This window comes from Crocuta crocuta, unplaced genomic scaffold, assembly GCF_008692635.1.
Source record: "Crocuta crocuta isolate KB4526 unplaced genomic scaffold, BGI_CrCroc_1.0 scaffold636, whole genome shotgun sequence".
Classification (NCBI taxonomy): Eukaryota; Metazoa; Chordata; class Mammalia; order Carnivora; family Hyaenidae; genus Crocuta; species Crocuta crocuta.
The window spans coordinates 1,253,618-1,265,552 of record NW_027530380.1 but is presented as its reverse complement, the minus strand read 5'-3'; the positions used below and the strand labels follow the sequence as shown (position 1 = coordinate 1,265,552).

The window sequence follows — 11,935 nt, the reverse complement described above, 5'->3', positions numbered from 1 at the left end:
AAAAGTCAGCCGCATGAATGCATTGCATTCTATGATTTCTCTGCCCTCCAGCACTTTTAAATATTCACCCACTGATTTGGTCAATGATTTTATTGTTATTTTAATTTGATTTGCATCTCTGTATTCCAATGAGGTGAAGTTTATTTCAAGCATCTTACATCAATAGTTCCTCTTTTGTGAACTTCGTGTTCAAGTCATTTGTTCCTTTCCCAACTAAGGAGAATTTAATCTTTTTCTTACTGATTTTTTAAATTAAAATAATTTTTTAACATTTATTTCTCTTTTAGAGACAGAGAAAGCACAAGCAGGGGAGGGGCAGAGAGAGAGGGGCAACACAGAATCTGAAGCAGGCTCCAGGCTCCCAGCTGTCAGCAATGAGCCCCATGTGGGGCTCGAACTTATGAAGTGTGAGATCATGACCTGAGCTGAAGTCGGATGCCCAAATGACTGAGCCACCCAGTTGTCCCTTAATGATTTTTTTGTAAAAAGTTTATTTATTTTGAGAGAATGAGAGAGGAAAGGGCAGGGAGGGAGAGGGAGAGAGTCCCAAGCAAGCTCCGTGCTGTCAGTGCAGAGCGTGACTCAGAGTGTTTCTCCGGCGGAACCCAAGCACAATGAGATCACCACCTGAGCCGATACCAAGAGTCGGACACTCAACTGACTGAGCCACCCAGGCGCCCCCTTTCCTTACTGATTTTTAAGAGCTCTGTGGGAGGCAGAATTTTGGCTCCCTTGACCTTCACCTCCTGGCATCACACTAGTGGTTAAGGTAGGATAGCTGGCTAAAGGGATTTGCAGATGTAATTTAAATTACTTATCAGCTGATTTTAAAAAGTAAGATTATCCTGGTTATCTGCTGCGTCCAGTGTAGTTACAGGAGCCCTTAAAAGGAAAGAGCTGTGTGGGGCGCCTGGGTGGTTCAGTCGGTTGAGTGTCCGACTTCAGCTCAGGTCATGATCTCACAGTTCGTGGGTTCGAGCCCTGCATCGGGCTCTGTGCTGCCGGCTAGCTCAGAGCCTGGCACCTGTCTTTGGATTCTGTGGCTCCCTCTCTCTCTGACCCTCCCCTGCTCATGCTGTCTCTCTCTCTCTCTCTCTCAAAAATAAATTAAAAAAAAAAAAAAGGAAAGAGCTGTGGCAGAAGCAGGAAGTTGGAGAGATTNCTCATGCTGTCTCTCTCTCTCTCAAAAATAAATTAAAAAAAAAAAAAGGAAAGAGCTGTGGCAGAAGCAGGAAGTCGGAGAGATTGGAAAGCATCTTGCTGCACTTTGAAGCAGGAGAGAGATTCAGTGCACTCTTGCTTGCTTTGATGATGGAAGGGGCCATGCTGGAAGGAAGGTGGTGGGCTCTAGAAGCTGAGAATGACCCCGATGGACATCCGGCAAGAAACAGGGACTGGAGTCTTAGCCTCATGGCAATGAATCTACCAACTCTGTGGATGAGCCTGGCCCAGGCCAGCCAACACCTTGACTTTGGTCTTGTGAGGCCCTGTTGGGAGAACCCAGTCCAGCTGCTGGACTTCTGACCTCCAGGACCGAGAGATGATAAATGGGAGTAGTTTTAGGTAAATTTACTGGAATGTGTCACTACAGCAATGGAAAAAAATTTTGTGTTAATGTTAAAAACACTTCATATATATGTTGCAAATATTTTTCAGGAGTGTTACTGGCCTTTTCAAGGTTTACTCTCAATTATATTTTATCTTTCTAGTTTCATTACCAGAGGGTGAATTCAAGTTCCATTTTGGGGGGACACCCTTGAGGGGTGATCCCCGCGTGCCCAACACTCAACAGGCAAAACACAGACTCCTGGGCCCTGCTCCGAGTTTCTGATTCGGAGAGGGCCCGGGAGAGGGCCCGGGAATTTGCCTTTTTAACCAGTGCCCATGTGGTGCCGACGCATCCGGCCCAGGGACCGCGGTCGGAGAGGGCATTGGAGCCCCTCCCCAGGGGAAGGAAGTTGAGCCCGCCCCTGACAGGCGGGGCCTAGGGAGTCCCCGCCCCCCACACGAACCCTCCGTTCTTATTGGCTGATGGCGAGGGGTATCCCCTGTGTCACGGCGCTGCCCGCTNCCGCCCTGCGGACCCGGGCCCTGGCGCGGGTGCGGAGTCGGGCGGGGGCTCCAGGGTCGTGCCCTGCCTCCGACCGGCCAGCCTGGGGCAGCCACGCCGTGCAGCCCCCTCGATGGGCCTCGGGTGGACCCAGGCCTCGCAGGTCGCCTTGGTGGCTCCTAGGAAGCAGCACTTCCGTTTTCCTCCCGGTTATTATGGGGGAAACTGAGGCACGGAGAGGGGCGTGCGCATACTCAGGATCACCCAGCGGGGAAGTGGCTGACGTGGGATTCGGACCCAGCTGGGAGTAGACTTAGGAGCCCTTCCAGCCTGTCCTCTCATTCCCGGTGCCAGGAGGCTCCCCGGAGGCTGGTCCCCCTTCGGTTTGGGGTTGAGGCGCCCCCCGCCCCCCACCAGGGCCGCTTCCTCCCCTTGCCCTCCGCGGCTCCCTCCTGCCCTTCCTGTTTACCGTAGAGAAATTGCTGAATCCCGAGGAGGGCGGGAGGGTGGAGTCCACGGGCCTCCGGCAGACACCCTGGGGGCTGGGTTAGGAATGGAAGGACCTCAGCCTCACCTTGCGGAGAAGAAAACCGAGGCCCAGAGAGAGTCCCGGACGCGTCCAAGGTCAGCCCCGGGCCCTGCCGCTGCCCCGCCGCGCTGGGCGCTGCTTCCAGGGCCACCTTCTTTCCAGACTGACTTTCTTCCTGGGTCCAGGCAGGGCCTGTGGTGTGCGCCCATCCGTGGACTGGGGGCTGGGTGCCTGACAGACTAGAAAACTGGAGGCCGGGGCAGCCGCCCCAGAGGCTGTCCCCAGGAACGTTCTCCATCCAGCCCCTGCCAGGGCCTCACAGGTTCCTGGACAAGGGACATAGGCCACGGTGGCATTTGGGTGGGGAGTGGGGGGGGCGCAGACTTTGTGTCTGAAGGTCGGAGTGCCTTTCTCGTGCTGCCCCTTCTGGCTGTGTGACCTTGGCAGGTTGCCTAACCATTCTGAGCTCTCTCTTTCCAAGAGATCGCTGCGAATGCCCTCCGTCAGCACAGGGCCCGACCAGGTGGCAGAGATGCGGCAGTCGGTGCCGATGGCCGTTCTGGGCCGGGCGCCCTGACTCTGCAGGTCCCAGCCCCGGTGGGGCGGACGGCAGGCGGCTGAGACCTGCGTTGGGAGCTGGGAGCCAGGGCCAGGCGGCGAGGACCCTGAGAGAGGGCTCTTTGTCCCGACGCCACGCCTCGAGGAGGCCTCCCGAGAGCGTGAGGGGACGCTGCGTTCTGCGTCTCCCTGGCTGGGCTGTCGGCCCCGGGGCAGAGGGGGACCGGGAACGGCCGGGGCTTCTAGGTGGGGTTCTGTGCGCGGGGTTTGCGCGACCTGCAGTCGGGTCCTCCCACGCACAGGGGTCGGGGACTGGGCTGCCGGGGGCCCCACAGACCCTGAAGTCAGGACCCAGCCTCCCCTCACGGGCTGCAGGGCGAGGGTGGTTTTCTTGTCCCTGGTCAGGGAGTCCCCCGCCTTCTGGTTATGGGCAAGTCGGAGGCCGAGGGGTTGTTATGATACAGAAGGGGCTTTTAGAATAATAGCGAGTAGCTACAGCCGTCCTGGCGCATCTGACCAGTGAGGGGAGACTGAGGCACAGAGGTGAAGGGCCTTGCTTGCCCAGGGTCATCGGGGAGCTGGTCGGGGTCCCGGACAGGTAGGGCAGGGTGGAGCCTGGAGCAGGAAAGGGGGACTTAGACCCGGATGTCGAGGATGGTGGGCGGGGGGACTTGGGGCAGAGGCAGAGACGGGTCCAGCACTGACGGGCGCAGAGTTTGAGCCCCTGTTGTCCTCTGCTCTCTGTGGCAGAGGCTCTACCCTGGCGTTCCGACCCGGCGTGCCCGGCGATTGCCCCCCGGGGAGGTGGTCCCTAGACCACCGAGTTGGGAGGCTGCTCCCGGTGGGGCCTGCATCTGGGCGAGGGCTTGAGTGTCAGGACAGCTTGGCGTTGGCGGAGCCGAGTTCAAGATGAGTTCAGGATGAGTGGCGTGGAGGGCGTAGGGGGGAGGAAGCAGCGGGACAGGGAGGGGGCGTGGGCGAGGTGGGCGTCTGCAGCGCTAGGCTGAGGGCAGCGTGGACTTCCTCCTGGAGAGCTGGGGACTCGTGGGAAGCGGTGACGTGCTCACGACTGAGGTTTTGTGACAAGGTACCTCTGGCCGCTGGTGTCGGGGGCCGCAAAGCAGGTGGGATGGCCCCTTCTGAGGTTTGGGGTCCTGGGGTCCTGAGGCCCAGGCGGGAGGGCTGATGAATGCCGGACAGTTCCCGGGCGCCTGACACCCCTGCCAGTGATGGCTTGCCCGGCCGTGAGCCCCTTCAGCCGCACCTGGGCGTGGAGTGAGCCCAGAGGCCCTTCTTGTCCAAGAGGCTTGTGTCCTTCGATCCCTCCAGGCTGAGACCCCATCTCTTATCCGGGATTTGGTAACACGGGGCCTCTGCCGTGCCCTCACAGGCTCCCTCATCCGCTGTTCCCTCGTTCCCTCGATAAAGAAGCTTGGAGGGCCACCGTGCGCCGAGCCCTGCACCGCCTGGGGCTCTGTGGTCCCGCAGGGAAGAGAGCCCAGTGCCATCTGATCACAGTTCCCAGGATGCTGTCGGGGAAGCAGGCAGCCGCCACCCTCACAGCCTCCTTGGGAGGACTTTCAGGGCGAGCATGGAGGTTATATGTGGGGGGAACCGAGGCCCAGAAGGAGGCGGGGCGCTTGCTTTGGGTGACACGAGGGGCACCGGCAGAGCCAGGACAGGGTTTAGTCTCCTTCCTGTGTCCAGGGTCCCCCGCATCCCTGATTGGCCCCCGGCCCTGCTGCAGGAGCCCTGCGAGCGGGTGCACTTCTTCCCTGGCCCACCGTCTGCTCGGCCGCTGGCTCAGGGACCTGTGCTCCAGAGGCATGCACACGTCTGCATTTTCTCTTTGCTAGTTACGGGCCGTTTTCAGGAGCTGCCGGCCCAAAGGACCACGTGTGGAAGTAGAATCTTCAGCAGAAACAGCTGCGCTATCATTTCCCTGCTCCGGGAGCTGCTGGGGGCTGCGTGCCGACTCTTCTCCCCAGTGGGGCCCCGGCTGCACCCTGTCTCCTGGACCCTGGCAGTGGGGTTCCTCTGTGGCTGCGAACCACGGCTCCTCATGCCTTTCTTCTTTCCGTGCGTCAAGCAACAGCTTCTGCAACGAAGCCATAGAGCTGGCGCTAGCCCACGATCGGGGGACACAACCTGAGGCCGCAGGGACTGCTCTCGTGGGCAGCTTACGGCTCCTGGATGGGCAGGGGCCGGGGCGCTGGGAGGGCTTCAAGCCTCCCGACTTGCACTGAAGACCCCTTGTAGTCGGGAGCCTGCCGGGGCCTCGCGGAGGCTCCATCCGCCCTCCTGTGCCCTTAGGCCCCAGTTGCTAGCTGGTGAAGGTGGCAGGCGGGTAGCGTCGGCTGCCCATTTATTGAGCACACTCGTGTGCCAGGCCGGCTCTGGGGCTCTGTCGTGTGCAGACTTGCCGTGGGGCGAAGGGCCGGCCGTTCCGGAGCCTTGGGAAAGAAGGTCCCCGGGTTCTGTCCTTGATCCCAGCAGTCCCGTGGCAGGTGAGCGTCACGCAGTCCCCTTGTCCCCCCATGTGCTGTCTCTGCCTGCAGGCGCCGCATCCGGGAGGGATCTCTGCTTCGACCAGGCTGCTGTCTTCATCGAAGATGCCATCCAGGTGGGCGGCACCTGTCCCCCGTGGCTGGGCCTGGGCCCTTCTCCGGGTTTTGCGGGGACTGGGTGACGGCTGCCCCGCCGGTCCCCTCCTTGCTGCCCTGGGGTCAGGGCCCTGGTTGCGGGACCGCGCGGTCACGCTAACCGTGGTGATGGGGCCTTTGAGCACGGCTCGCCGGGAGTCCTTCCCAAAGCGGGTGGGCGCTGGGTGCTCTTTCGAGGCCTGAAAGTGCTTGCTTCGTTGAGTTACCTCCTACTAAGGGCCTGTTCCAGGGCGTGTGAAAGACGCTCAAAGATGGCCAGCCTGTCCCCGGCTGGAAAACGATAGTGAGGCTCGACTAGGGAAACAGAATATGGAAGGGAGCGCTGTGCCACGTTGGGGGAGGGGGCTGGAGACTGACCCCGTGGTGGGGGAGGGCCTTGCACCGCAGCCGGGTGAGCCTCATTGGCAGGCGGAGGGCACAGCTGTACATTCAGAAACAGGCTCAGGGGCGCCTGGGGGCTCAGTCGGTGGAGCATCTGACTTCAGCTCAGGTCATGATCTGACGGTTCGTGGGTTTGAGCCCCGCGTCGCGCTCTGTGCTGACAGCTCAGAGCCTGGAGTCTGCATCAGATTCTGTGTCTCCCTCTCTCTCTGCCCCTCCCCCACTCATGCTCTGTCTCTCTCTGCCTCAAAAATAAATAAGGTATAAGAAAAAAATTTTAGAAACAGGTAGAAACAGGCGTCCACACGGGGCAGTGATGCTTAGGGTGTTCTGAGTCTATCTGCTAATGTGGCCCTGCTGGGTCACAGGAGCGCCCTTGGTCCACGTGTGTGGCTGCAGTGGACGCCGGCCCATGGCCTGTCTCCCCACCCAGGGCCTGTCGTGCAGTCAGCAGGCGCCCTGCACGTGGCTGGCTGTGCTGCGCGGCTCTGAGGGGACCCCCGCTCATGGCTCTGCGTGCTTTCCGCTTGCAGTACCGTTCCATTAACCACCGCATGGACGCCAGGTCACTGTGGCTTTACCGACTGTATTACTCCAGTGCCTGCCAGTGGTGAGAAGGGGCGCCCCTGCGGCCTGGCTGGAGGGGGGCGGCCTCAGGGTCCCCAAGGAGCCACTCTCTCCTTTCTTCAGAGCCCAGCCTGTGGCGAGCGGGGCCCTCCTGGGGATGAGGTCCTGCCAGCCGAGGGGTTCGGGGCTGGGCGCCGTCGGCTGGTGGCTCGGGTGGGCACGGACCAGGGGCGGGGCTTTGCCCTTGGAAGGCTGAGCGTGTCCTGTGGGCCCCCCGCCCTCCGCCCGTGGATGCGCTCTGCGGGCCGGGCGTTGCTGGCTTGTGTGTTTCAATTCGTTTCTGTTCCTTTTTCAGGACGTTGAGCTTCACTATTTCCCTGATCCTGCTCTTGGCTTTTATCGAGACGCCTTCGTCGCTCACCAGAACGGCGGACGTGCGCTACCGCTCGGCCCCCTGGGACCCGCCCTGTGGCCTCACTGAGGGCATCGAGCTGCTCTGCCTGCTGGTCTTTGTGGCCGACGTGTCTGTGAAGGTGAGCCGGGTGCCATCGGGTGCAAGAGTGCAGGGGCCGGAGCCCCCCCAGCCCGCGGGCTGTGCTCCCGGTCAAGTCTTACGCTCCCGAAGCTGGCTGCCTTTTTCTCTGACCACGCTCTGCCCCTGCAAGCAGAGGCCTGGCTTGGTTGGTGCATAAGAGACCCCGTCACCCCCTCCCCCTCCCCAGACTAAAGCAAGTCTGGGCTCCAGCCTGTTGGGTGCATGGCCTCGCGGGGCCTCCGGGAGCGGCCGAGGGTCTGGCTGTGTCTCTGTGAGGAGAGGCCCCGGCACGAGAGAGGACTGACCACTGGTCTCTGTTGCGGGCCACCCTCCGGTCCCACGAGGGGTGGAACGCGGAGGAGGGGGGCGTGGGCTGGGAAGGGGCCGCTGCCGCGCGGCCGTGTGTCTGACTCTGACCCGGGTCCTTCTGGGCCCCGTCCTTCTCACTCAAGCTTCCGGGCCATGTCAAAGTTCAGTGCAGTGGTGCCTTCCCAGCACGGTGCCCAGGGGCCGAGAGGTCTTCTGTGGGGCACGTCCTGTAACTTTGGTCAAACGGGGGTGATCCACGTGGCAGCGCTGGCCTGGCCGCCAGGCAGCGCAGGGCCTTTCCCCTAGGATGGGCTGTCCCCAGAGTCCCGCGGGGCCTTTGTCTGGGGCCTGCGGGGCTGTCCTGCCGTGGGGGTGGCTTTGGGCCCCTGCTGCTGGCACTGTGGGGGTGGGGGCCTGAGGGCCCCGGCAGTTTCGTATCGTTCCTTCTTTAGCCCACGATGTATTTAGGGGGCTGGGAGTTTTCAGACTGGAACTGAAACTGGGGAGCGGCTCTATTAGCATCTTCTGAATGGTTGGTACGTTTGGGAGGCCTGAAAAGATAGAAGACGTTTTTACTTGCATGCTGTGACCTCCAGATGCCCCTGCTGCCCGCGGGGCCCTTGACACCTGGCCAGCGGGCCCCAGAGGAAGACCCAGGGCCTGGTCTAGACAGTTCTGGGGGTGGGCCAGCCCTCACCAGAAGCGGACCACAAGTGCCCTTCCTCCCTTTCCAGAATGGCTCTTTTCCGGAGGCTGGGATGGGCAGAACTGATGAGGACGCAGGCCAGGGTGGTTCAAGTGCTCGAGGTTGCTGGCGGGCTGCGCGTGGAGCCCGGCTTCTTGCTCCCCAAGGCACGCAGGGACTGCACCCCTCGCTGAAGCGCTCTCTGCTTCGGGTGCCCCAGCCTCACCCCTGCACATCGAGGGCCTCGGGCTGGCTGCAGGGCCGGTGTCTGTGGGGCAGCCCGCTCACCCGCCGCCCCTCTTGCAGAGCTACCTGGTCGGGTGGGCCCAGTTCCGGAAGAACGCCTGGCTGCTGGCCTACCTGCTGGTGCTGGTCGTGTCCCTCGCCGACTGGATCGCGTCGCTGAGTCTGGTGTGCCAGGAGGTAGGTGGCGTGGGGCCTCCGAGGTGGGAGCGGGGAGCCCTGGGCGGCCTGTCCTCTGCCCAGCTCTTCCCACCCTCCTGGCAGTTCAGCCGCTGGCCTTGTCCTGTCCTGCGGAAGGAGGAGCTGGGCCTGGGGGGGCGGCCCACAAGGCCTCCTAATCCCTGCCTCCCGCTGGCCAGCTGAGCCCCTCGCTTGGCCGGGTGCCCCGGGGCCTCGCCCTCGCTGCACGCCCAGAGCTCTGTGGGGCCCCAGACCCCTCTGGCTGCGGCATCCCACCCTCCACCCCCCAGATGCTCTGCCCTGTAACTGGGTGGAGCAGGAGCTGGGGAAGCGGGTACGGGGACATCTGTGTCCATCAGGGCCACCAGCCCATCGGCTGCTTCAGCCAAGAGAGCATCTGTAGGGGCTTAAGCAGGTGCTGAGTAACTGACAAAGCAGAACGGGGCCCGGGACACAGAGCCGCAGGAGGCTCAGGGGAGGGTCCCCCAGAGCCGGCGCCCCGCCCCCAGTGTCTGGAGGAACACAGACCGCTGGGGTCCCCTCCGGAGATGGCTTGGTTCTGGGAGCGATGGAAGCCGGGGAGGCTGGCAGCCCCAGGGCAGGGCCACTGCCCGAGGGGCAGCAGGGAATGTCCGTCCGCCCCTCTGGGGTCCCAGCCTCTCTCCAGCGCCCTCACTGGCAGAAGCAGGCAGGAAGCAGCCGCTGAGAGAGCTGCAGGGGGGACGGGGGAGGGCGCAGCGCCCGCCTCCCGCTTCCTGGCAGGAAAGAGGCTTGGAAGCCGGCGCACAGCTCAGGCCCCTCTTTCTAACCGGCTGGGCAGGGTGGGGGGGGGGCGCTAACCGATACTCTGAAGTTCTCTCCCTGTGCGCCCCGTGGCCCCTGCCTCGCCCAGCTCCCCAGCAGCTCAGGGCTCTTCACCTCGAACGGGGACCCAGGCCTTCGTTCCCGGGCAGTCTGCCCTTGGGGTCCTGCCTTTTTTGATCACTGGAATTTTCTGATAATCTTCTCACACTGGCTATGCCTCAGGGTCCCCGACCTGGACCTCCCTACTCCACCGGGCAGCAGGAGCCAGGCTGTCCTTGGCCGTTGGACCCCCCCCCCAGACTCCCCTCTGCTTTTTATGAATTCTTAGGGTATGTTCTTGGTGGAAAGTTTTCAGAAGCAGCCAGACACTGAGTTGGGGGGAGGGGAGTCGCCGTTCCTGATCTATCCTGGTGTTCAGAGCCTCTGATGCACCTTCTGGTCCCGCGGAGGGCTCCCCCCCACAGTGGGGGTCACGGAGCCTGCCTGGGGCCGCCGGGCCCTCCCACGGGCCAGCCACTTCAGGGTGAGGGGCCATGGGGAGGCCGTGAATGCTGTGGGGCTCCTGAGGCTCAGAGGGTGGTCCCCCCAGGCAGAGCCCCAGCCCGCGTGCCTGTCTGTCCAGTGAGGATAGCGCCCCTGGCTGGGGAAGGGGCACACAGCAGGCACCCACCCCTGCGGGGGGCCGCATCGGGGTGGGTGAGCTGAGCTGGGCTCTGCTTCTGGAGGGTGAGCCGTCAGCGGTGGCCTTGGGGGAGGGGGGGAGAGGCTCGGACATTACAGGACGTGTCATTCTGTGTCTGTGGGTGTTCATCTGCTCATCCACACGCATGCTTCCCGGACCTCGTTCCCTGTCGTCCGGCCTGCTCTCTCTGTGCCCTGATCCCAGGAATTGTCACCTTTCCCATGCAGACAGGGCGGACCCCACTCACTGCCACGCTGTCCCTTCAGTGCCATCTCTGGGGGATCTTCCTGATGGAGGCCGTAACGCCGCACGAGGTCCCCTTCTGGGTAGCGTCAGCCCCTCCCCCAGAACCGCCGACAAACCAGGCCCGGGGTTTTCCCCTGGGGCCAGCTGGCCAGTCATAACTCACACAGGCACCAGGGCAGGGGGGGCGGGCAGAGAACCAGGGGCCTCCAGCCTAGTCTCTCATGTCCATTTCCACCCTGTGGTCTGGGGGGGTTCACATCCCACACGGTCTACCGGTCATGGTCACGACTCTGCTGTACCCCTTCCTCATGGGGACTGGGTATCGGCACGTTAGCTGCTGAGCTGTGATCGTGTGTGGGCCTCCCAGGGGTGCCCCACCCTGCACTAGGCTGGCGTCTAACGGACTTGAGTCTCGTGGGTGAACCTTCCCATCCTTCAGAGAGGCCACATGTCTCCGTGTCCATGACCCTGATGTGGCCCCAGTGTTAGGAGGGCTCTTGGCAGGTTGCGTCTCCACACCCGGGGAGAAGCCACACCCGGTCCCGTGTCTGATTACGGGTGAGGGTCTAAACCCCCGGGTGCAGGTGCTGGGGGGACCTTCGGCCCCTGCCCGGCTGGAAGATTCGGGACCCGGACCCTGAGACGAGGTTCCATCCCGGGGCAGCGAGCGGATTGTGGGGGAGCTGGGGACACTGGGGCCATGGCCCTGAGTGTCCGTCCACTGCTGTTTGCTTTGGCTTTCTCGGCCCTGTGCCGGGAGCGCGAGTAGCCCAGGGAGGTTGAGTCAGGCCTAGGGACCACCTGTTGTGCAGACAGTCCGGAGGGTCTCTGCGAGCCAGTGCTGGTGGGACCTCACTCGGTCGTGGCAGAGACCTCAGATACGTGGTAGGGTTCCAGAGCGCCGCGGGGTGGTGCTGGGGCAGTGCGTGTGGCCGCCGCCCTCCCGCTGAGCAGAGGTGGGGGGGGGGTGCTGAGACGCCGCAGGGCGGGCCCAGGAAGTCCGCAGGGCGTGGGGGGTCAGCTGTGCTCGGACAAGAAGTCCGGCGGGGCCGGAGTCTGGAGCTGAGAGCTGGGATGGGGGGTTGAATGTGGGAGGACAGATCCTGAACGTGACCCTGAATACCCGAGAGGCTGCTCCGCTCCCTGGAGTGCGAGGCCCCAGAGGGCAGGAGGGGCTCTGGGCGCCCGCGCTCAGGGCCGGGTCCCGGGAGACGGCACTGGGCAGACTCAGGCCTGGAGGTCAGCGGGCAGGGGTCCGGCTGGGTGAGGAGGGGGCGTGTGGGGCCGGTGGAGGGGTGAGGGTTCTGTGGTGAGTGATGGTGTTAGCGGATGAGGAAGAAGGGCGCCTGAGGGAAGCCCTCCGGAAGGCCGGGCGTCCTGAGGGCAGTGGGGGAGGAGCTCTCCTTGGTTCTGACCCGGAGGAAGTGGGGAGGAGGAAACGGGGGTGCGCCTGCGGGGTGCAGAGTCACGGCCCAGTGTCTGTGCCAGGGGTGAGGCCGCAGC

General features: G+C 62.9%; 1 protein-coding gene across 1 annotated transcript in view; it reads left to right on the top strand.

The window, feature by feature from the left end:
- Window positions 1-2,031: 2,031 nt before the first annotated feature.
- Window positions 2,032-11,935, top strand: part of TPCN2 (two pore segment channel 2) — a 27,439-nt gene continuing 17,535 nt past the window's right edge. Inside the window, exons 1-6 of the mRNA XM_077766563.1 lie at window positions 2,032-2,100; window positions 4,885-4,961; window positions 5,298-5,760; window positions 6,715-6,791; window positions 7,104-7,281; window positions 8,584-8,700. Of these exons, the coding sequence (XP_077622689.1) occupies window positions 2,032-2,100; window positions 4,885-4,961; window positions 5,298-5,760; window positions 6,715-6,791; window positions 7,104-7,281; window positions 8,584-8,700 (981 nt within the window). The remainder of the gene's footprint in view (window positions 2,101-4,884; window positions 4,962-5,297; window positions 5,761-6,714; window positions 6,792-7,103; window positions 7,282-8,583; window positions 8,701-11,935) is intronic.